General features: G+C 33.4%; 1 protein-coding gene across 1 annotated transcript in view; it reads right to left on the reverse strand.

Annotated features, from left to right (window-relative positions):
* Positions 1-16,775: 16,775 nt before the first annotated feature.
* Positions 16,776-25,751, reverse strand: part of LOC118196786 (fasciculation and elongation protein zeta-2-like) — a 172,652-nt gene continuing 163,676 nt past the window's right edge. The window contains exon 9 of the mRNA XM_085816970.1: positions 16,776-25,533. Within this exon, the coding sequence (XP_085673096.1) occupies positions 25,517-25,533 (17 nt within the window). The 3' untranslated portion in view covers positions 16,776-25,516. The remainder of the gene's footprint in view (positions 25,534-25,751) is intronic.

Consider the following 25,751-nt stretch of genomic DNA (forward strand, 5'->3'; position numbering starts at 1 on the left):
GTATGATATTCAGGTTGCCAGTAATTGTGTGCTGGTGATGAGAATCTACGTAATTGCTGTAAATTGGTGTCTTACAATGTCATTCTGCAGTTTCATCTATTTCATGGTGGTTAGTAAGCAAGTTGCTTAAGGTCCTTTGATATTTAAATTCAATCATTGGTATTGTGTCAACTGCGGGGAAGTAATCTTTACAATCTCTGATGATTCTTGAGAAATGAATATTGTCAAACTGCGGATGCAGAAAATTGACTTTAAAATAAATTTTGCGTTGAGTGAGACTATTAGAGAGTCTGAAAAGACTAAAATCAAGAATCATGTCTTTAATGATTTGTATGTCGTCGTAGCTTTCTTGAATGAATTTTTTTAGTTTGATAAGGAATGTATTAGTACAGGAGTGTAACCAGTTGAGAAGTTTCTTGGGAAAGCAGTCTGAGTCAAAAAAACATTTCAATTGTTTTTTCAATGCAAGTGTATTCAAAGTGGATAAAAATCTCGCATTATTTTTTATTTTGCTTCCTCTTTTTCCTCTCTGCGTTTTGATGCTGTAGAGTTTAAATTGGCTGAAAATAGACTTCTTAGAAGTATCTCTATGACTATGTATATAAGTGTTAAGTCCACATGGATAAAGTGAACGTTGTTTTAGTATATAGAGAGATTCCTGAAAAATTCGTGTTTTGTGATTGGGTATTATATCTAGTATCTGAAGTTGAATAGAGTTGAAGTCATGGTGTTTAAAGTGTTCTAATTCTGCTGTATTAAGTTGTGATGGTGTACTTATTTTAATGCTATTTTTTTTGTGCGTTGAATTTTTTGATTTGAGCTCTATGGTTATTGATTCGAAAGTTAAGATTGTTTTTAGTCTGTCCTATATATTTAATATGTCAAGTACCGCATGTAATCATGTAAATACAGTTAAATGTTTTTCATAGAAATTGTTTTTTGGGTTTACCTGTAGCAGGCATAGCGTTAAATTTTCAAATTTGTCATCTAGTGGAATGACATTTAGTGATTTCAATATGAGTTAAACTAGCAAGATATAAAAGTAAGGAGGCTGCTAACCCTCAATACAGTAAAGTTTTTGTATAAGAACTTTAAAACTTAAAAAGGATGGAGATAATATATAAAGTGGGTACATTAGGTAAGAGATAAATAGCGCTAAAAGCTGCTATTTAGCATATCAAATGTTGTATGAACTTAAATCCATTTAGTGCGAATACAAGTTATTATTACTTGCGCAATTGCTGCAAAGTTAGTTAATAATAATTTATTTCCTAAACAGTATTGATTAATTGATTATATTATCTCCTAAGTTTAATTAAAGTAGAATAATTTTAAAAGTGTGCATCCATACTGGTAAGTTATATTTTGAAAGATGTTTGAAGTAATTTGAAAGCAAAATGTTAATAATGTTTTAACGGGGACTGGAGTTAAATCATCACGAAGAATAATATTTCAATTGTAAAAGGAAAAATTAAAACATGTAATTATTGTCATTGATCGGAAATTAGTTGACTTTTCAAGGGGAACAAACCAACTCCCGTTCAATGAACAATAATTGATAAAAATACGTAAATATGAAAGTGTTTCGTCTTTACTCGAGTTATAAGTTAAAGCCAAACCGGCAATTCTAGTCAGGCCAAATATTTCCGCGAATAGTTGCTACTCAAAGAACTTATTCTCATGAAGCATTTTAGTCAATTCAATTTGGAGTAAAAATCAATTACTGTAGAGAAATCCAGTAAAACTCGAGTAACCGTCCCCGACACTATCATCTTTATGTATTTGAGTACTATATTATTTGTAGAAATTAAACATTGGAAATTGTCATTATGAAATCGAATTCAAAGTAAAGTTGAAATAAACATAGAAGATTATAAAAAAGATAAATAATGCAAACTTTGTAAAAACAAATCAAAGAAAACATAAAAATAATATAGAAAATAATATAAATAATCTCAGTGAATGTACATGAAGATATAAAGGCCAGAAAGGTATTAAGTAACTTACATTCTTTCTAGTGGGGGAGTTGGCAAAGCGTTCTCTTCGTGTCTGACTCAGAAGTGTAGGGTGTCCGAAAATTCTTAGCGGCAGTAGGGGCTGTATTATAAATATATCAACATATGCAGTGAAAGGAAATTGTAGTACATATTCCTATTTATACCCTTTTTAAATCGATCGATCTCACCAGCGACCGTGAGGTAAAATCGCTGAACACTGGTAGTTCACTCCGAGGTCCGAATATCGCGAACGAGTTGGCTGCATTACCAACATATCTCTAATAAACAATATATCAATATATCTGTCATTACTAATATATTTCTCATTACCAACATATTTTTGGTAACTTCCAAAAGCATAAAAATTTAAGGCGTACAAAACCTTTTTTAAATAAATAACTATATACATATATAACTGTATTATAAATCTATCAGCATATGCAGTGAAAGAAATTGCAGTACATGTTTCTATTTATACCCTTTTTAAACTGATCCCACTAGCGGCCGAGAGGTAAAATCTCTGAACACTGATAGTTCGGACCGAGGTTCGAATCCCGCGATCGGGCTTGCTGCATGGGCTTCATTACAAACATATTTCTCGTAAATTCCAAAAGCATAAAAATTTAAGACAAACAAAACCTGTTTTAAATAAATAAGTAACTAAATGTATTATAAATAAATATATGCAGTGAAAGGAAATTGCAGTACACATTCCTATTTATGCCCTTTTTAAATCGATCCCACTAGTGGCCAAGCAGTAATATCTCTGAAAACTGGTAGTGCGGTCCGAGGTTCGAATCCAGAGAACGGACTGGCTGCATGGGCCTCATTACCAACATATCATTGGTAACTTCCAGAAGTATAGAAGGTTAAGGCACGCAAAATCTGTTTTAAATAAATAAATGTATATATATATAACTGTATGATAAATATATTAACAGATGCAGCGAAAGAAATTGCAGTACATATTCTTATTTATACCCTTTTTAAATCGATCCTACAAGCGGCCGAGCGGCAAAATCCCTGAACATTGGAAGTTCGGTGCAAGGTTGGAATCCCGCGAACGGGCTGGCTGCATGGGCGTTTTCGTGGTTTTCTCCATGTGTTACGTGTATACGAGCTAGTTTCCCTTAGAAAGTCCTCCACGAAGGCAACCCTCACTTTAGGCAGATACCGTTCGAGGCTTTGCCGTAATTACATAAAACCAAAACCAAGCACTTTATGATCTGAATAAAAATACAAAACTGATGTAATATCTAAAAGCAGACCACATTAAAAAATCTGATAACTAATATAATTATCTTGCATTATAATATTTACAAGAATTTAACCAAAAATTATAGGAATTTAACTTGTTTTATACAGGAGATTTTGGAAACTGACATTCATATCAGTACAGTTAAAACTACTTAAATAATTTTTTTAACTCAAAAGCAATTTAATGTAAATGTTGAATTTAGGATGTGAATAATTTGAATTATACACTGCATATTCTTTAATGCACGTGTTAATGTATTAAATTTTTATACACTACAAATTAAAATAAAAGTAGAGAGAAATACATTATAATTTAAAACAGAAAATTTCAACATTTATAAATTACTCATACAAACATGAAATTAAGTATATTGATATATACATTAGTTGAAATTTAAAAATTTTAAATTAAAAGTATGCACTGAAGTGAAATAGGAAAACACCAAATTTATTATTTTCACTAAAATTTAATTAAGGAATTGCTACTGTAGAATACATAAATAATCTAGAATCGTCAGCATCAAATGCGATATTTCTATAGCGAAATATTCGAGTTTTTCACAAATCTTAAGAAATTAAAATATCCATTAAGTACACTTCCAGAAACTATCCGCCGTCCTCACTTCAGCTCTAAAACGACAGTCAGAAACTTAAACGGCAGTTATCCAGCTGACGGGAAAATTTCCGACGCGTCGATCTCTGTAATGATCGAGACGATGACACCAGACTCGCTCTCTGTCGAGTAGATCGCAAAAAACGACTCGTTCTTCCATCTCGACGGTGTCCAGACTAAGGCCCTGGAAGATATCTTGGCAACTGTATAAGACACAATTTTCTATACTGGCGGATGCGAATGGATGGGATTTCCAAGCAAAGGCCTGTCACCTCCCCGCTTTTCTGAGAACAGACGCTGCGGATATACTTCAGACTCTTTCGGAAAACCAAAGACTAGATTTCGGAGCTTTATCTGGCACGTTGCAACTGCGCTTTGGCGAGAAATGTGGAAAAGGTTACAGCAGGCTTCAATTAAAATCCCGTCCGCAGAAGCCCACGGAAACACAATAGGAACTTGCCATAGATGTTGAAAGACTGTCTCACCTCGCCTTTTCGGAGCGCCCGACAGAAACAAGGGAAATCCTATCCCTGCAATACTTCATCAACGACATCCTGAAATACAGAATGCTCTGCGAATGGCGGACGTCAAGAACTTAAAAAGCGCTCTAGTGTACGCCATGAAATTCAACGCAGCCCAGCAAGCAACTGAGATGGCCACCCAATCAGATCTTTTTTAGTCCGAAAGCCAGAGGACCAAATCTCTGTTTGTCTAGACGATTGAACGAGACAACTGAATGGCTAGAGACGGTATATTTGTGACAAGAAACCGACACTAAAGTGTTGCAACTGTACTATTGAAGGCCACATACGAGGAAACTGCAGACTACCCCAGGGCACAGAAGTTAAGATCGCACCTGTTAAGGACGGAAACTAGCTAATGGTCATCTCGCCGGGCGGAGGTTGCCAGATAATGAAAAGCACCAGAAGTAATGGGGCACATCAATGGAGTTGCTTGCAATATGACCATCGACACAGAAGCCAGTGTTACCATCATTCGGAAAAATTTGGCTCAACAATTGAAAGGTAATTTCATCTGGACGCCGTCTTGTGTTACCCTCAAGACTGTATCCGGTGATAAAATCGATATTAATGGAAAATTAAACGTTAATATCACGTATGGAAGTGCCGCCTACCATCACACGGCATATATTGCACAGATTATAGATCCTCGCATACTCGGATTGGACATTCTAAGGAAATACAAACTTTCCTTGGACTTTAAAAATACCGAACTGCATTCTGCATCCGAGGATATAACCCTATTCGAAATAATTGATGAAAGAGTGAAATCTATCCACAAAATCATAGTTCAAGACGATATCACAATACCCTCAAGAACCTAATTTTTACTTTTTGGATCCATAACCGAAAACAAAAATTTCCGCCACGGCATTATAGAATATCCCAAGAACTGTAACAGTCCGAAACTAGTACCAGTAGCTTCAGTACTCTTCGACCTATCGAAGACCGTTATTCCAGTGGCACTCGCCAATGTAACTGAGAAGTCGAGAGTTATTAAGGTTAAGTGATTGCAGCACGTACTTCAGTAACCAGCGTTAAACAAAACAATAACACTTCAAAATCCGTGTCTTTAGAAAGCATTATATAGGTATTCCTGTCTTCATCGCTTAATTGTGTAGGATGCACAATTAAGCGATGAAAACAGGAATACTGCGGAACGTGTGATTCAAGAATTTCAAGATGTTCTCTCCCGCTCGTCTACTGACATGGGTCGAACCAGTTTGACACAACATAGAATCGATACCGACGATCATCCTCCAATCAAGCAACATCCAAGACGTCTACTGATTGCTAAACAGGAAGATGTAGGGATACTCCTAAAGGACATGCAAGAAAGCGATGTCATCGAGCATTCAGCAAGTACATGGACATCTTCCTTCACCCTCGTCAGAAAGAAAGACGGTTCAACTAGATTTTGCGTTGACTTTTACCGGTTGAACGAGGTTACGAAGAAAGACAGCTACCCTCTTCTTAGAACTAACTACATTCTGGACGGTCCTTCTGGAAGCAAGCGATTTTCGAAGATCGACCTAAAGAGTGCATATTGGCAATTAGAGATACATCTTGATTACCCAGAAAGGACGGCATTTACTAACGGACAAGGACTTTGTAAGTTAAAAGTGATGCCGTTTGAACTGTATAATGCGCCAACTACATTCGAACGCCTCATTAACCCTTTGAGGGGCGGTATATAAAATAATTTAAATTGTAGTAAAATTTTGCATGAACTACAACTTATGGACCCTAAGGACACAGTATTGAGACTTAAAAAAATCTACAGCGAAATCCTGAATTTTAAGAGCCGGTATATATTTTATACCAGCGCCCCTCTAAGACATTTTTTTCCAGGTAGCTGCCAACTGCTAATTTTTGTTTTTTAAATTAATTTTGCGTACTTTTTATGTGCTTCTGTAGTGATGAGTGCTTGAATATAGTTATGTAAGTCTGAAGAGAAAAAGTTTTAAAATTTCGGTAGAAATTTAAAATTTTAAAAATAAAATTTATGTTTTTATGCACTTTGAGGATGCAACCCAGCTGAACATACTTCGTAAAATATGGTTAAAAAGCTTTTCAAAATGATTTAAATTCAATATTATTATTTTATAATATATATATATATATATATATATAACACTGCATGCGTAAATCGTATCATGCTGTAACTGAACTAGTATAATATTACAAGCAGATGTAACTCAGCCGAAAATTTAAAAAATTGAAGAATGAAACGCTATGACTCAGCTGAGAAAGTATGCTGCATTTTTGAAGTTGTATTTTATGCTTTAGATAATATGTGGAAAAAATCCATGCTTCATACTATGATACGAAGAATCCCCCCCTCCACGCTACACAGTTTAGATGATTGAGGACCGTAAGCGTCCCTTTTTTATTTTTTGTAAATATAGGTTGTAATATATCTTTTTGTTCAGGAAGAAACGCTGTTAAACAATTTTATTATTTGATACACCTCAAAGCTATTCTTTGGCCCTTATTCCGATTTTTAACCCCTTTGGCTTCCTAGGGGCTCCTTTTCAACTTTTGGATAAACAAGGCATCTAAAACGGGCCTTAGAAATATTTTCCCTCCTTTCGACAACTGTGAAAATTTATTTCGGAAACAACCTATTTGTATCAACCAGAGGGCAAATTTCTATAGTCTTTCATCTGAAATTAACAAAGAATTAAAAAGAATTTCCCTAAAGAATAAAAGCATTCCTTCAAACCAGCAGTTTTTGTGATTACACTATGAGATAGAACTTAAGTACATTTCCATTTTATGCGAGCTTTCCCTTTGTATGATCTTATCACACCTCACAAAAGGAAGAAGGCGTGACTCCCGAATGAAAAATTGGTTGTCAATCACCTCTTTTCATTTTCCTGGCATTCTAGGATTTTGGAGAACACGAAGCAACGGGTGTCTTTCGGGGGCTAGCATGCCACATTTAACCCCCACAATTGTGTAAAGTTTTGACTCCAGACGGCAATTTTGAAATCTTGCAAGGCAATTTTGCAAGTCTTTCTCTTGGGAAAGGGATAAGTGCTGAAATAAAAATTTTAACTAAACGCAGACTGATGAAACTTGAGCTGAGCACACAAAGAATAAATGAAACTATTATACTTGTATTCAGTCCTAGCGCAGGGTCAGTAAACTCCTTATTCCTTCATGAACATACTATTTAATCCTAAACGACTTATAAATTAAACATGAAAAATTATTACACCATAAACTGTTATAATAATAAAGAAATTCTGTCATGTCACAGAGTAGAAAAGGAGAAGACTGGTGCTGTCATCTATTGGCGTGGTACCCTCAGTGTGGGCGCCGGTATATATTATATACCGGTTTTAAAATCGTATAAATAATCTTTTGTTAATTATCACTTCTGACTGAAATGAAGTAAATATGTAAGATTCAGCATGTGTACATCATATATTTGCAGATTTTGAATTTTTTCTTTCCCTCTAATAGAATTTATTAGTCTTCCAACATGATACCTTGGGACGAGGTATATTAATTTCATAACTGAAAAATACTGAGCATTCATAGGGTGATGTTGCCATTTAGAATCAAAAGCAAACACTAGAAACTTACGATTATAGCTTTTCGTGTAGAAAAATTAGCATTTTTTCGGATGTTAAAAAATTGACAAACAACCGGTATATATTATATACCAGTGACCTTCAAAGTGTTAAGACGTGTTGAGAGGTCTTTCCTAAGAAGCCTGTCTGATATACCTGGATGACATCATCATCGTCTTGATGAACATCTAGAAAATCTTAGAAAGGTGCTTCAGAAACTTAAAGAAGCTACTCTAAAGTTAAATCCAGCCAAATGCAAATTATTCAGACAGGAAGTTACTTACCTTGGACATGTCATCTCTGGTGAAGGTGTGTGTATGGATCCCGAAAAAGTGTCAGCAGTTAAAAGACTGGAGACGCTCCGAAAATGTCCATCAGTTGACAAGTTTCCTGGGGCTTTGCACCTACGTGATTCCTGCTTCGCAAGAACCCTTCACAAGCTCACAGAGAGCAAGCAAAAATTCTTGCGGACAAACGAATGTGAGGATGAATTTAAAAACCTGAAGAAAGCTTTAACATCTGCTCCAATCCTGACGTATCCTCAGCTCGACAGACCATTTATTCTCGACACGGATGAGAGCAAAGAAAGTGTCGGCGTTGTTTTGTCCCAAGAACGTGTCGTGGCTTACTGGAGCAAACGCCTGTCTAAACCGGAAAGGAATTACTAACTCCCCAGGAAAGAGTTTGTTGTTTGCCATAGTTAAACGGAACATTTCCATCTCTACGGCAGATCATTCCTGCTCCGTACGGATAATGCATCATTTCCCTGGCTTTTAAATTTCAAGAATACTTGGTCAAATAGCCAGATAGATACTGAGACTCCAGGAATATGACATTACTATCCGTCATTGGAATGTATAATCACACAGAAAATCGAAGCCCTGTCTAGAAGACCTGCCCAGAAAGCTGCTGATATTATTCCAGGGTCGAAGCGAAATACGAACTCCTTAAACCGGTCACACGACAAATTACAACATCAACATCGGCTGATCGTGACCACACGTTCCGATTTTGGCGGGAGAGTCCCGCTTTTTGGAGGACTGTCTCGCGCCCCGCCGAATTTTAAAAAGTCCTGCTTTTCAAAAAGTATTTGTATTTCTTACTTTAAATGTACTACCTATTATTTATTAATTGTAGTTGAATATAAAGGAATAAAAAATACATAAACAAAAACACATAAAATGCATGCAGAGTAAACTAAAATAGGCGGGAAGCAGTTGCGCATGTGCGAAATAGCTGTCGAAGCAAATTCAACCGTAATACCATTTTGTGCATGTGCGAAATAGTTGTCGAAGGCCGAACGTCACGTTTGTAAAGAGTTCATACTTCTGTGAACATTTTTTTCCCTTCTGTATCGACTTAAATCAAATCCGTGTTGGTCTCGCCTTGTTGTTGTCGTATCCATATTGCATAGAACAATCGTAACCAGAGCCTACTCGAAAAAAAAGTTGAACTTCTATTTTCCTACCCCAATTTTAAGGGAGAGCACCCCGGGGGGAACATGGGGTCTCCCACGAAGACTTTCGGCTCACCGCATATTTAGAGTGCCCCCATTCCGCACCGACACTTTACATTTACAAACATTCATGTCTTCTCCGGGATTCGAACCCAGGCCCTTCGGTACCATAGTATGCTCCTCTAACCACTATACCGTCTGGGCGACTGGTCTTGTCTTAATACAGATAAGTGGACTGTCGTTAGACAGTGCGGTTTGTTTTTTTCACTTTGACGTCTGACTCATTATTTGATTGACGAAGGAAGGGAAATAATAACACAGCCACAGCGTAACAGTCAATAAGGTAAAATTTGGTACTTATTTTTAGCTTTTGTAGTAAATTATTTATAGTATTTACCCATAAAATAAAAGAGAATGTAAATGTAATGAGGAGCTAAGCAGAGAATTTCCACTTATTAATAAAACCAAAATAGACTATATGGTACGTTGTGATAAATGAATTTTCGGCCTCACATGGCGGAAAAAAAATATTACTAAACATCTAGAGGACACAGAAGATTTTTGAAAAATGCCGATTCCTCGTCTAAAATGGAACATTTTTTTCGCAGAGCTATGGCAACACAGAGGAACAGCTAGCATTATCTGAAGGACTATTTGCTTTCCGCACCATAAACCACAGTCAAAGTTTCAGATCAATGGATTGTATGTCACAAATGATCAAAACATTGTACAGCGAAAAATTTGGACGTGCAAGGACGAAAACCGAAGCAATTATTTGAAATGTTTTTTCACCATATTCATTTTCATAACTGCGGAAAGAATTAGATAAATTCACATTTATATCCATATATTCTGATGGTTTCAATTACAAAGATTTAGAATTATTTCCCACGATTGTTAGATTTTTTTTTTTTTTGATTCAGGAACAGGGATTAAAATTAGATTATTACATTTTGTTTCATTGCTGGGTGAAACTTCATAAATAATTTTTGATTCAATAAGTACTATTTTACTAAAGAATAATTTGAACAATAAAATTATTGCCTATTATGCAGATAACAGTAACGCAAATTTTGGTGGAAAAGCTAGAAGAGGTATCAATAACGTTTTTACGAAACATAACATTTGAACCAAAAAATTATTGGAGTAGGTTGTGCAGCGCACATTCTACACAATACTATTCAAACAGCATCTGCCTTACTTTCAGTTGATGTTGAGGATATTATTGCAAAATTTTTTTCGTATTATTCGTATACATGTTACGGTGAAAAACCGAAATCTGAAGAATGTCGACTTTCACCGGTGAATGTCAACATTCACATAGTCGCTTGGTGTATCTCCGAAATATTTTCCAAATCCTCTTATTTCTGACTTACACCGGTAAATGTAGACTTTCACCATGTACTAATAATGGTGAATGTTGAACATATAAGAATATTATATATTCTTCTCCGTAATTCAGTCGCGAAAAAATGCACTTGAGACTTAAATTAAGAATTTAAAACACACAGTACATTCAAAATGAGAAAGGAAAATAATAGAAGTTAAAATCTTACTAAATTATGTGATTCAAATCTTATTTATTACAACAACTTAAACTATTATGACACTTTGAATTGCACAAGAGGCCCTTGCTTTTAAAACAGCATTTATTTGTAGAACACTTTTTTTAGCAATGACAGCGTGTGCATATACTCCTCTCTTTTCGACCTACACCAGAGCATATCTGTGATTGTCGACATACACCGGTGACGGTCAGAATGTACAAGAATGTAACGCAATATTCGATCTTTCACTCATGTATTTGGTGAATGTTGACATTCTCCAGTGAAAGTCGACATTCTCCAATTTCAGTCTTTCACGGTAACATATGTTCTGTGCGTGTTGAAAGTTTGAAGGAATTTTGTGAACACGATGGTTAGCTCTTTTAACAGCTGTAGAAAATGTTTTTAAAATATACGAACTATTAAAATCATACTTTTTATCACAAGATAAATGTCCAAGTATATTGTAGCTCTTTTTTTGAAAATGACATAACACAAATTTGGCTTCTGTTCATCCACAACCAAGCTGTATTATTTCAGAATGCTGTGAAAATTTTTAAAGGGGACAAAATTTCAATTATGGAAATGTCAAATGAAATCAATAATTTAAAAACAAAATTGCGAGAAAGAATTGATAACAATTACATTCCTTTAGTTATTCGAAAAGACATCACTACGTTGGAAGAAAAAGGTGCCATTAAATGACCGGATTTTCTGAAAGAAGTCAGAAATTTTTATAATAACTGCTTGAAATATCTTGAAGAATGGATAGTTCATTTCAAGGATATTCAAAATTTTCACTGCGTGACATAAAAAAAAAAAAAAAAAAAAAAAAAAATTATGGGAATATGTGGAAAACCTTTTCAATATATTAGTAACCATTTTCCAAAAAATAATATTTCCAAAAATGATCTTTTTATGAGGTGTCATTGGTAAGAAAATAATGTTACTAATGAAAACATTAAATATTGGTTGTCTGCAAATGTACAAACAGACAAAAAATGGACGGAGTTATTCTTTCATTCTAAACAGAATAATATTGCTTATCAAAATATTTTGTAAACTGTAGAAATGCACTCTCTCTTCCAGGAACAAATGCAACGACAGAAAGTGGTTTTTTATAGTACCATTAAAATATGGACAACTGAAAAAACGCACTTGAACATTAAAACTTTAAAATTGATTTGACCATTATAGTAATCGATTTGACCAATTCATGTGAGAAATTTCACGACATTTCAATAAATGATCCGAATATATTGCAAAGTATTCACTTGGCTCAAAAATAGGACCGTGAAAGAAAATCATAATTTTTTCCAATAAAAAATTTAAATTAATTAAAATTCAATAATGTTCAAGATATTGTTTTTTTACAAATATTTTTATAGTTACAAATAATTAATAATAAATATATTTTTGTATATTTATAGACAAATATATGAATGTATAAAATATACTTTTTTGAATTACTGGTCTGCTTTCATAACTAAATTATAATTCTCTCTTTGTCCCACTTTTTCTCAGTGAAAATTTGGTCACTTTACCAGCTGGGAGACGGCAACATTAAAAACCCATAACTGATTTAATGGAGTCATCAAACAGGAAACCTACCTGGCAGGACATTTTGTCCGACGAAAAAACAATACTGGTCTCTTTGGGATTCACTCCACATTCGAAACGCCGTCTTATATCAGAAATTCGAATCGGATCCCGAACATCCTCACAAAACTACACAGCCACTTCGGAATAATGAAGACCTTGAAGAGGATTTGAGAGCACTTCTGTTGGAGCAATGCAAAGGATGACGCGCAAAAAGGGTGCCGATCTTTCGATCTCTGTGCAAGTCGGAAAGGATCGAAGAAACACAGCCAAGGCAAGCTCCAACATTACAATGTAGGATCACCTTTTGAACGTATCACCTTTGACTTTATGGGACCTCTGCCTTGAACAGCTGATGGGAACATATACATCCTTGTTGTCATAGATTACTTCGCAAAGTGGCCTGAAGCCTATCCCATAGACTCCAACCTTCAGCAAACCTTGTCAGTAGTCAACGCGCGAACGACATTTTTACAACTTTGAAAATGTGCGCGTAGCGTATGTTGTAATTAACCATTCATTAATTTTAAATTAATAATTAATTGTAATCAATTTTATTACATTTAAAATCCATATACATATAAAACTGAATAATTAAAAATATACCTTGTAAATTATATGCACATTTAATTAGAAATTTTCTTTTAACTCCTCAAGCATTCACTAATAAAAAGTACTTCAAATCACTACTAATCATAGAAAAAATCAGAAGCTATAAATCATATCTTTATTCTGGATATGATTTCTACAGGGAAATAAAATTTAAATAACCAAGACTGATACATATAAGTATTAAACAAAATACGCATAATTTATGAATGCAAAGATTTATATGTAGCATGCTTAGCAAGCTTAAGTTCTGATTTTGAGAATGTTTTTTTATAACACAGTTCTTCATTTGCCTGCATATTTATTTTTTCAATCAAAACTGCTTCAAGAGTTTTAAGACCGAAATTTGGTCGAAATTCCGTCTGATTTTTTTTTAACAATAGAAAAAATTCTTTCGCAAGCTGCATTTGAATGAGGTATTATTAAGACAGCAAGCATTACAGAAGGCAATACTTTGTATTTAATACACCCATTCATATTTTTTAATTTGGCAATTTCTCCCCATGCTATATCAATACGCAAATCTACAATTTCTTTCAAATCATCTACTTGATACATGGAAAATTCAATTTCTACTTGATTAAGACATTTTTCGTCAATAATGGATGGAAAAGTATTCATCAAGTAAAGAACAGATGAAAATGAGACTTCAGTTCTCAAGTTGATGTCAGCAACTTCAGCATGTTTTAGAAATGGATCACTCAGTGGAAATTTATCAATTATATATGAACATGCAGTTACAAAAAAAGCTCGCACAGAATTGAAAAATGATTTCACTTCACTTTCATTCAACTTGGCATTTTTTAAATATAGTCTTGTTTCCGCACCAATCACTAAATTTTCATTTTCTTTTTGTTTACTATACTTCTGAAATGGAATAGACGTTAGAGTAACATTATCATTTTCTTTAGAAATTACTGATGGTTTTACGAATCTAACAAATAAATTCATTAAAAGTTCAAAAAGTTTTCTTCTCAATTTATGTATATAAGGAGCTTGTTGTTGCAAATTAATATTTACTGTTATAAACAAAGGCAAAGTATTTTTCAAAAATAACAAGTACAATTTGGTGGTCGGTGACTGTAAAATTTTTTTAATGTTTTGCAATCTCTTTCCTTCATTCTCACTGTTATCTGGTTTATCTCCAAAAAAATTTATCACAGCATCCCACTGTTCCAAAATCCTTGTTATAGATTCTAAAAGAGACAACTATCTCGTACTGCAATATTTCAAAATTTTATGAGATTTTGCATTCTGTCCCAAAATTTGTTGAGCAACTTTGAAGCTATGCTTCCGTTTCGAACTTTTCTCCAAGTAAAAATATATATCTATTATCAACATTTCAATTTCTGAGCCAATTAATTTTTCAGTAGCTTTTTTTGCAGCTATATGCAAGAGGTGGCACGGACAACCTCGGGTGATTATACTTGGTTGATGCATTTTGATAAATGATGCTACACCTTTAAACTTTCCAATCATATTACTAGCATTATCTGAAGAAAATGATAAGCAATTTTTCCATTCTAAACCTTTGTTTTTAAAGTTTTCACTTATACAATTAAAAATACCTTCTCCTGTATTATTCGTGCATTCTAAAATAGAAATCAATGAAGTAATTATCACTCCCTTTTCTTTACTGTAGTATGTTATAACCAATGGGTACAGTTTGTTATCATTGTTATCATTACTTCCATCAGTACTTAGAGAAAATGATGTACTGCACACTGATTTTATAATATCAGCAACAGTATTTTCTGCAAGCGTTTTCACAATAGCAGCAGTTTTGGTATGACCGCAGCTAAATTTTTTTGCTATGGCAGAATCCAGAAACATTGCTTTGAAAAGCTCTTTGGAATGATCCGAAACAGAAAGCGGTAGATTATGTTCAATTAAAAAACGAACAAAATAGCATTCGGCTTTTATAGGATCTGTTTCATCATCTTTTATTAAGAAATTTGTTATTTCTTTAGATTTTACGGTGCCAAGTTCTATATGCTTTTGAGAAAACACATGCCGTTTACAGTCATCTTTTCCGCCATGAGCAACTGAGAAGTCTTTGTTGCATACACTGCAGTGTGCGTGATTCACAGAAATTTCGGACGCTTTAATGCATGGAAATTCTGAAGAATATGAATCTTTAAACTTCTGCTTTGATAATTTTGGCTTCTTCGTTCGAGGCAGCATTATGATTAAAAATCTTTCACCTGATTCACAGTTCACAAGACACACGCTAAGCTCTCGCCGTAAACTACACAATGCAGCCGAATGCAGCCTAAACACGCGTCAGCGAGGAACCTGGGAGACAGACAATTGGGTGGAACTATTGATAAGTCGTTAACGGTTGGAGTTACTGATCTACGATTGGCTAATTCTTCAAAACTAGGAACGCACTCAACACGTGATATATGATAACACGAGTATTCAGCCAATCATCGGATGAATTAGTTGGTTCCGTTTTGTGTACTGGTTCTCCTGCTCTTGTTTCTGTAAAATCCGTAGTTTTTTCCATACTTTTCATAGCTCGTAGTTTTTCATGAATTTCCGTAGAAACTACGGAGAATCCGTAGTAGTTGGAGTCTATGCTATCCTATTCCTGATCAAGAGGCTGTCACAGTAGCAGAGGTAATGACACAGTACTGGATTTCCAGAATCGGAGTGCCCATTCAGTTGCATTCTGAACAGGGAAGGAATTTTACATTGGTTGTAATTAAAGAACTCAGCTAGCTACTCGGCATTGACAAAACTCTAACGAAACCGTTACATCCCCAGTCAGACAGCATGGTAGAAAGGTTTAATCGAATCATCCTTAATAGCATCTTATTGTTTGTTTCCAGAAATCAACAGGACTGGAATAAAAAGTTACCACTGTTTTTACTGACTTACCGCAGGGCTGTGCACGAGACTACCGGCTATTCTCCATCTCAGATGCTCTTCGTCTGCCTTGTGATCTCTGGCAGATGTTCGGTCGCCCTCTGGATGCGTTTTCATCACCTGGAGGAATACATCCAAGATGTCCAGGCCCAGTTTGAAGTGACGCACAATTTTGCATGAGAGTGAATCAACTTGGGGACAGAGAAGATGAAGACCCAATACAACACAAGAACTACTGGACATCGATTCAACGAAGGAGACAAAATGCGGTTGTGGAATCCGACTTGACAGAAAGGACTCTGTCCTAAACTCCTTGGGATGGTTTGTACACAGTCCTAAACAGGCTGAATGACGTCGTAGTTCGGATCCGTAAGTCATCAAACTCTAAAGACTAAAATTATTCATTACAACAGGCTAGCTCCTTACTATGGGCATAGTATGTAAAGATGATAGTTGTATAATGTAAAGATGATAGTTGCAGTTGTTTTGCAGGCCAAAGGTCATACAATGTGTTACTGAGTAGATCTTAATAATGTTTTTGGTCTTGTGTGAATATTATTTGATGGTTGCGAATCATGACATTATTATCTTTCTTCAATTTCATTTATGAAATTTTACAAGGTGAGTTTAAAATTTTGCAAAGGTAATTTATACAAATATTTTATAATATATTTGTACTGACATACATAGAATATAACATGAGATGTAGGTTGATAAATATTTAAAATTTCATCTTTTTTTTTTTTTTTTTTTTTTTTTTTTTGTTTTCATTGAATTTTATTTAAAATTATTCTACATGGTTATGTACATTTCATTTTGTGCTAAATGTGTACTTTTGTGGTTAATGGGGATTTAGCTTACAGGAATGCTAGCATTCTATTAGTTTTTGTGCACTGTTTTTATGGGAATTGTGCATATGGATACCCATATAATTCTATGTTTTTATTTACAGAGATTCAGCCTATGGGTATCTGTGCACTTCTGCAGATTTTTGTGTACACCTTTTTAGCGAAATCGGCCAGGGATTTGTCCTATGGGTACCCTTATCTAAATATAGAAGTATACAGTCTGACTGCAGTAAGCTGGCATATGACCTTGAAGCTATTCATTTTTAAGTAGGGGCTACCAGGTTAATAATGCTACAAGCAGAGCTTTTATCCTCAATTTTAATTACAATTTTTAACCTCCCCCCACAAAAACAGGCTTAAACGTGCAAAATCAGAAAACTACTACGGTTATGTTGTCACAGAAATATTCGTGTTTGAAGAATGGAATCATGTGAAACCACTTGACTCAAACACCTTTTTCTTAATGCCGAACAATACTGATTTTTACAAGGACTTGCTGACAGGTACCTGTATAGGTCTATGAGTTTTTGTCTAATGGTTTTACAGAGATTTGTCCTGCAGGTACATGTATGTCAAACCCCTGTACAATTTTTTATTGATCTGTACTGGGCAATTTAAGCACAGCCTGTGACAATCGCATTAAACTAAAGTACACTTAATGCTACTGTAATTAAATCTAATACTGTCAAATAAAATACAATGAAAATATCAATAATATTTTGTTTAGTGAAATTTTTTAATTAGACTTGAGACATAAAACTACATAGTATAACAACTGAAACACACATTTATACACAAACTATGCACATTCGGCAATTGTCAAGTCTAATAAAAATTATACAAATAATAATGTCTTGGAAAAAACAGTGCAGATTTTTTAAAATTAAAAACTGTCAAAAAGACTAAGCGGTATAAATAAAGAAATATTTTATTCATAGCATTCTGAAGCATTTAATTTTTATGCACCTTTATATCACATAAGTAGCTGAATATTTTATGAAACTACATCCTATTTCCTCAGTTCTGGAATATAATTTGATCTTCAGCATGAAGCTGCTAGAAAATTCAGTATTAAAAAACAACTTATTTCACAGTGGTGAAAAAATATATATTAGAAAGCCTGTCAAAATCAAAATATGAGTATATTTTAATACATTAGGGAGTTAATTAGTGAATCAATGATATTTTATACCTGACGTATAAGTTAATTAGACATTTGAGTAGCATGTTTTTGGCCTAAAACTTCAAGTTATACACTGAAAAGTATGGTTCTGCTATATTACACATAATACATGCACAACTTTTCGGAAAAGCTCATTATTGTATTAAAATTTATTTCAAAATTGAGGAAATAAAAGATATCTCAAAATGATACTTCAATTACACAAGCAAACCTACATCTTAAGGATAAAAGAAACAACAAATAATTATCACTTTTAAAATTGGCACAGATTTCTCTTTACAGCAAGAATTCCCAACCCTTTTCTTGCATCGATCCCTTTTAAAAGAATCGTTTTTCTTCAGCTACTCCCTTAAGTTTCTCTCTATAATATACACATACAACATAATACAAACAACTGGCACATGACTAAATTAAAAATATGTATTAGACTAAGAATATGAATCAAACTTTAAAAAAAAAAAATAAATAAAAGATTTATTAGATTTATGTTGAATTACTTTTGTATAATTATTACTTTTAATTTTTTGAATATCCTTCTTCTATGCAATCAGCTTTTCTTGCATCATAATGCTCAAGATCGATATATCGCAGTTTGGCAGATCTATGAGCCATGCTGTTGCATTCAAATTTCCAATGTCTCCAAAGAGAACATAAAAATCTTCTTTTCAATTTTGCAAGTGATTTCTATACAACAATATAACTTCTAAGAAAATTTTTTTTTTTTTTTCAGTTTTTTGTGTTTTGTGTATTTTTCTTTTTTATGTTCAACTTATAGCATTAAAAATTATACATTTAACAAAATATTATTGGTTTTAAAATATATTAGAAAAATTGTCTGTATTTTTTTCCCTTATATTTATTTTATACTACATGATATAGTGTTATATTAATAATACAATTAATTATTAATTTTAATAGAAAAATTCTTGTTTTTTAGTCAGTGTGATATTGATTCTCCCACTCAATTGCCGGTGCATAATTGGCCATCGATCTCCTTTATAATTTTCATCAATCCCCAAAGGGTGTCAATATCAGCTTTTTTGGGAACCCTTGCTCTACAGTAATGAGCACTAGTACTTTATTTGGGACTTACAGTATCAATCTCAACAGTATATCAGCTAGTAAAAGCTTCTTCATAAATAAAACAAAATTACAATCACCTGTTAAAATAAAATTTTAAAAAAACTTTATACATTATTTTACATAAATCGATCACTTTCTCTAAATCTTTCTACTAGCATTTCATACTAGATACACTGGGAAAAATACGGGTATCAGTTAAGTTCTGCCTAAGTATAAAAAATATTTAACACAATACAAGTATTTAACTGAAAGCAGAAAAATTTTGTTATGCTTCCTACCTATATACATTCTATGTACTGTAGTATTCAATCGCTTCAAATACTGTCAGCTAAATTTGAAGCTCTGATTTATGAATGGTGATAAAGATTTAGCTTTTAAATTCTTACTAATACATGTAATTTTTCATATATAAAACATAAGAGTAATCACATAATACATATATGCTGTGAATATTAATTCTGATTAAGGTATTATAACAGATTAGAACTTGATACATTAAAACAGATCATTCTAAAAATTTTTGTGGCATGTAATACATAAAAGAATCTGGTAGATTAAAAATTCATTGATAATAACTAAATGGAAAGTTTTTAAAATTTTGTGGATAATGAAATTACAATATACAATTCTTTGTTCCCTCAAAATTCTCAACTTTTGCAAAGGGGGCTTTTTCTTAACATGTATAGTTAAAATCAGGGATGTGCAAATAAGGGTTCAGTGAACAATTATTTGCACAGTGCAGTGAACTTGTTTAGCGTCTTCACAAATTGGCCAATGGCACCTTTATGAAGTTTAACAAACATTCATCAAGCTTCTGTTACCCTTACAATAGATTTTGTCTTGTGGAATTCCCATCCTAAAGGTTCTAGTAACTTTTTAACAGGTAGGTCACTGTTTTCCAAAGATGCCCTGTTATAAGGTGCCCACACCCTTATAAAAGCTCAGTTTATATTTTAAAGAAAGCAATTTTTGTCAAGATACAGGTACCTTTATGTCAGAACAGCTGCATCATGTTTTGTCTTAGTTGAAAGCCTCATTGCAAGTGTGCTCACAGCATCACAACGTTCAATTTATAAGTTGGAGGAATAATTTTTGTGAAGGTGACTCTTACAGCACAGTTTATAATAGCTTTTATCTTCGCAAACAGTTGCTAATTTACAAAAAAGAGTTGGTATCTATATGAAATCTTCGCTGTGGCATGACATAATAATTTAATGCTTCAGTGTGATTTAATAAAGAATTAAATCTAGCCTACAAGTTTATGACAATGCAATTAAGACGAAGAGTTTATAGCATATTTATCATTAATTTATCTTATGTTTTTTGGGGGAATGTAAATAATTCTTAAAATTATTTTTTTTTCTTTATTTTGTGATTGTGACTGATACTTTATCCCTTTTTAAACCATTACTATCAGGTGGAAAGGTGAACCCTGCATAAATGACATATAATCATACACCAGCATATAACATGAAGAATGCAACCTTTCTTGAAATTCCAGGAAACTTGTGCAAAGACCTAACAGAATAGCCCCCAACTCCAATAAAGGTGCAGGGCCGTTCTGTAAGATAACCATTGTTCTTGAGATGTAAGGAGTGCTGGCATCCCTATAAAAATTCACTTCATACAATAAAGAATGCAACTTTCATCCAAATGCCAGAAGAAGACCCACAGGAAGATTCAAATCAATACTTTTTGATTTGGTAAATGTAGCAGCACTTTCAAGAATTTTAGTTTATACCATGGAGAAATCATCCTGTAAATCATCCTGGATTCCTGTAAATATCTAGGTGAAGAGGTAGTGGTAAGGTGAATACAGGTGATGGCACTATTTGCAAGTCTAGCTATTACTCTCCCAGATATAAGGGGCACCTTCATGAAGTTCAATTTAAACCACAAAAAATGCAACTTTCATCATGAGGTCACCCATGTAAAGGTCTTTATTTCAGTGAAGAGTCGTCAATATATATCAAGAAGCCCCCATTCCTATGAAGTTCAGTTATGAGTTTAAGAAATTCTTAAAAAGCCACGTTCATCAAGTGCAAAGCTTTAAGATGGGTTCTGTCTTAGTCAAATCTTCATCCTAAAGGTGCCAGAACTTTTATAAAGGTGGGCCTCTGCTACCCGAGGATGTCCTGGTACAAAGTGCTGGCACCCTTAAGAAGTAGGTACCATTATGACGTTCAGTTTATGACTTGGAGAAAGTACCTGTCATTGAAGTGTTTTACAACCCATTTCTGATGGTTTCTCGCTTGGTGAGCAATCGCTGGCATCTTTGGTAACAAAGCAGACCCATAGCCATTGGCTCTTCGGTCAACTTCCTGATAGCACAATTGCCCCAGGTTAAAACAAGCTTCAAAGCGGGAATCAAAAAATTAGGAGAGAAAGGTAACAATGGGACATTAACATTCTAATATGCATTCATAAAAACATTATGGGAAAAACTTTCATAATCAATATACATCAAATTATATATCTTATCTTGGCAAAAATAAGGAATGCATACACACGAATAATAAGCAAATAGCATTTTCAGCAGCAGCAGCAAACAATAATGTACAAGGATAAATAATATACATATATAAATAATGGGTTCACACTATACAGTTCTTCTTCTAGATGACAAAAACATTTAGTTTTAATCACACTTTTTCTTATTTATAAATAGAAAGCAGCATTTTCAATGGAAAAGTAAAAGAGTTAAAAAAAAAAAAAATGATAGGAGGTATATTATAAAGGATTTCTTCTTTGATGCACCATCATTAAAATATTGCATAAGGAAATTAACCATATCCAGATATTCAACACAGGGCATGACAACAAATTATGGTACAAAAATAATATTGATTGATACACTAGTTAATTAAAACATTGGTGTTTAAAACTTATGGCAGTCTGACCCCATAAAAATGCAAATAAGCCCAAAAAACAATTTTACAAACCAAATCAGAGCGTCGACCCTTAGTTATATACCATCAATTTAGATGTTTTTAGTATTTTTATCCCTGATCCCAGTATAAAATTTTGTGACCCTAAATGGGGTTACAACCCACAGTTTCAATAACACCGAGTTAAGATATCCGGAAAGTAAATTATTTATCAACTTAAAATCTTTTAAAGGAAAAAATATTTTTCAAAATAAATGCATATTCTCATACAAAATAACTGAAGTTAGAAGGTTACTTACCTGTTAATGGAGAAAAAGCGAAAATTCACCAAAAAGGAGTGAATAATTGCCAACTTTGGCACCATAACACAAATTATACACCACTACAAATTTAACACATGACTATGTTTAAGAATGGACTTTTTTGAGTTTATAGATTGATCATGGATCTATGAAATTTATCAAACAATGAAGGTGACACTATTAGTTTTTCACAAGATTATAATACATTACCACAGGAATTCCCAACTCTATTGGTAGACACCATTGCACCCACCGATTGTTTCTTGTTTTTAATGAAAGAGAAATTGCATTCAACACAGATACCAACACAAAGTAAAATGTGACTGATCTCCTTTTATGTACATGTATTATTGATTCTATTCAACTACAAATTCACCTAGAAAACATAAATGGTGGCCACCCTCCAACAGATATTCTAGAATGCACTCTTTGGAACAAAATGGTTGGGAAGCCCTGCATTAACAGGTAACTAACTGTCAATGTTCCAATCTGCACAAAATGAAGTTTTATTCGAGTCAACAAAAGAGTGCAAGGTAACATTTGACCATTTATTCTGACCTTGAAACACCTATAAAATAGAATATTCCACAAAGCTGGTTTTGAGCTTTTCAAAGTGAATCACAAATTCAATTATATGGATCCTGATTCTTAAGTTCATAAACAAAATATTGAGCAGGTATGGGGTTCTTCAAATGGGGGGGGGGGACAAGAAACAAAAGGATACAGCTAAACACCATATAAAGTCATACTTAGCAGAGTTTGTGTGGTGGCAGAAAGTTGGAGTAAAAAAAAAAAAAAAAAAAAAAAAAAAAAAAAAAAAAAAAGACGACTCTCCAAAACTATTGCCCAACATTTTCCACTTGAAGTAAATAAAAAACTAATTTTATCATATTACTACCAAAATTAGCTAATCCTTCTCCATTAACACATAAGTAGTCTTACAAGCTTATACAAGTTAAAGAACAAGATTTCATACACATTACATACATTTTAAACTACACAAAATTAATTTGAAATTGATTAAATCAAAACAAATAATAAAATTCCTTTAAAAAAATAAGCATGTCATAACTTTACATGAATTTGGGAAAATAAAAATACTTAGAAAGGAAGTTTGAGGTCAAGAATTCACAGACAGTTATGTACTATACACAAGAATATACATTAATAAATAAATAGTCGATCATAACACAAATAGAGAAATATGAGAAAAATTTACAAAAGTCACTTGAACTTTACAAGAGAGAGACTATAATATACACTATATTTTAGAGTTTCGACTTTTAAGATTACAGCATTAACAAAAGTAGACAACCAATATTTGTTAAATATGCTTATGCCCCTCAAGACATTTGCAAGATTGGTGACTTGTTTCAAAGTGAGCAGATTTAATATAGGGTGTCCTGATGAAAGCCACAGATTTAATATGCCCCAATATATACTTTATTTTTAGAAAACAAAATATTTTTTGCATATTTGCAATGGGTAAATGTTTCAATTTAAAAGTATGGAGTTTGATCTGACTTTGCAACACTGGCATTTCATCATTGTCCGTTAATTTCACAGCTTCATTGCAGCTTTGTAAGACTGTTACACATAAGAAAAAGGAAATTTTAATAGTGAAAATTCATTAAAAGAAATGTGAATGTTATGCACAGACTATTAGGGAACTTTGAGCAATCTCTGGAAATGAAAGTGCATCTAAACAACAGCTCACAAATGGATAACGAAATCTGAGGATACAGGTTCAACACATATTAAATTTCTACATCCTCAATTCACTTAGTCTGTCGAAAATATCGCTATTGTTTGATAGAGTTAATGCAAGTTCCAAAGAATCCACATTTAAAGAGAAACGACAAAGGAACTTAACCCTTTGACTGGTTTCATGAAAAAAGTTCAAATTTCTCAAAACCGTCATGAGAAACAGATCTTTTCTTAATTTTAGTGCCAATATGCCCCTGGCCATTTTTATGTAATTTTTATATATTGTCTTAATTTCTTGGATATATTTCAAGACATACATATAAATACTTTCTTAAAGACATTATAAAAAATATTCTAGGCTGCATATTTGAAACCTTGCAGGTCAGAGGGTTAAACCTCAGGATGTTAAGGCCTTCGCTACCTATTTGCTTAAAAAACTGAAACACCTAAAACTCCTTTTGAGATTCACAGTAATTCTTCCCCTCTCCCCATTCATTAACGGAAAAAAAAGGTGTGAAGATTTCATATATGTTTTCTGGTTTCTAAGAAAGGAAAGGAGCTTCCATAAGCCCCTGAGTATTGAGTCACCTTTAATCTAAATATAAGTAACAATAAAAGAATCCTTTTATGACAAGACTGTCTACAATAAAGATGAAATGATACAATGCACTTGGGGAACTGCAACTTAGACTATTGTGTACTTCAAGGGGAGGTTAGAAATAGAGCATAAGATCTCTGTCTTTCGAGGGGCTATCGGTCGCTTGAATGAAAGGCCACTTTGAGCGTTTTAGTCGTGAAAAAAATTTAATGTGTCATTATGCAATAGATAGATATTATGTGAAAAGTGATTACAAATTGCATCGAGAGACTGCAGTGCTGCAGAGTAAGTCCGGAAATATTCCTTATGTTATTTTTAAATTGGAACATTTAAGAGCTGTAAAAATATTTCCTATTTTCTAAAAATAAAGTATTTTATTGGTGATAATAAATCCTGTACTTCCCAGCTCTTTCCGGCTTGGGCATGTTAAATCCAGGCTGTTTCGTCAGGATAGCCCTTTAGAAACTGAGATCAACAATGCAAGACGTGGTAATTACTCAATACTTATTTACATATAATTTAACTGCTGTAATTCATTCTAAAAATAAATTTCGTAAGTATGAGGTAAAATTTAAGAATCTGCTAAGTGCAAAAATTCTAATATCATAAGCTCCATATATGCAAATTGATACTAATAAATAATTTTAAACATGTGTACAATGAATATTACAAATTGTCGATTAACAGCACTCAACGCCTCACAGTTCATTTTACAGGAAAATAAAAGTCAACTACAACCTGGTGGTAACAAAATGTTCATGTGAATGCATCTGATAAACAAACATATCCTTTCTGAGATGCTGTGATTGCACTAATTGAATGCTAGTGAACTTCCATGATTCAGTTGCAGGATCCAATTTCATGTCGGACACAGAACTAAAGAAATAAACACAAAAATTTTGTTAATATATCATTTTTAAGGAAAACTCATTGATGTGAATTATGGCAAGATTTTAAAAATCTGGTATATTTCATGTACAGCTACTGTACATTTTTAATGCACAAAACTGCTAAGTGCAAATAATTGCATATTCTTATACAAGATATATATGCGGATAAAGTAACTGGATAATTTCTTATAAATGAGAAAAAGA

The sequence above is a fragment of the Stegodyphus dumicola genome, chromosome 5, assembly GCF_044657685.1.
Source record: "Stegodyphus dumicola isolate Sdum_Otavi_A_Nest chromosome 5, ASM4465768v1".
In the NCBI taxonomy this organism is placed as follows: domain Eukaryota; kingdom Metazoa; phylum Arthropoda; class Arachnida; order Araneae; family Eresidae; genus Stegodyphus; species Stegodyphus dumicola.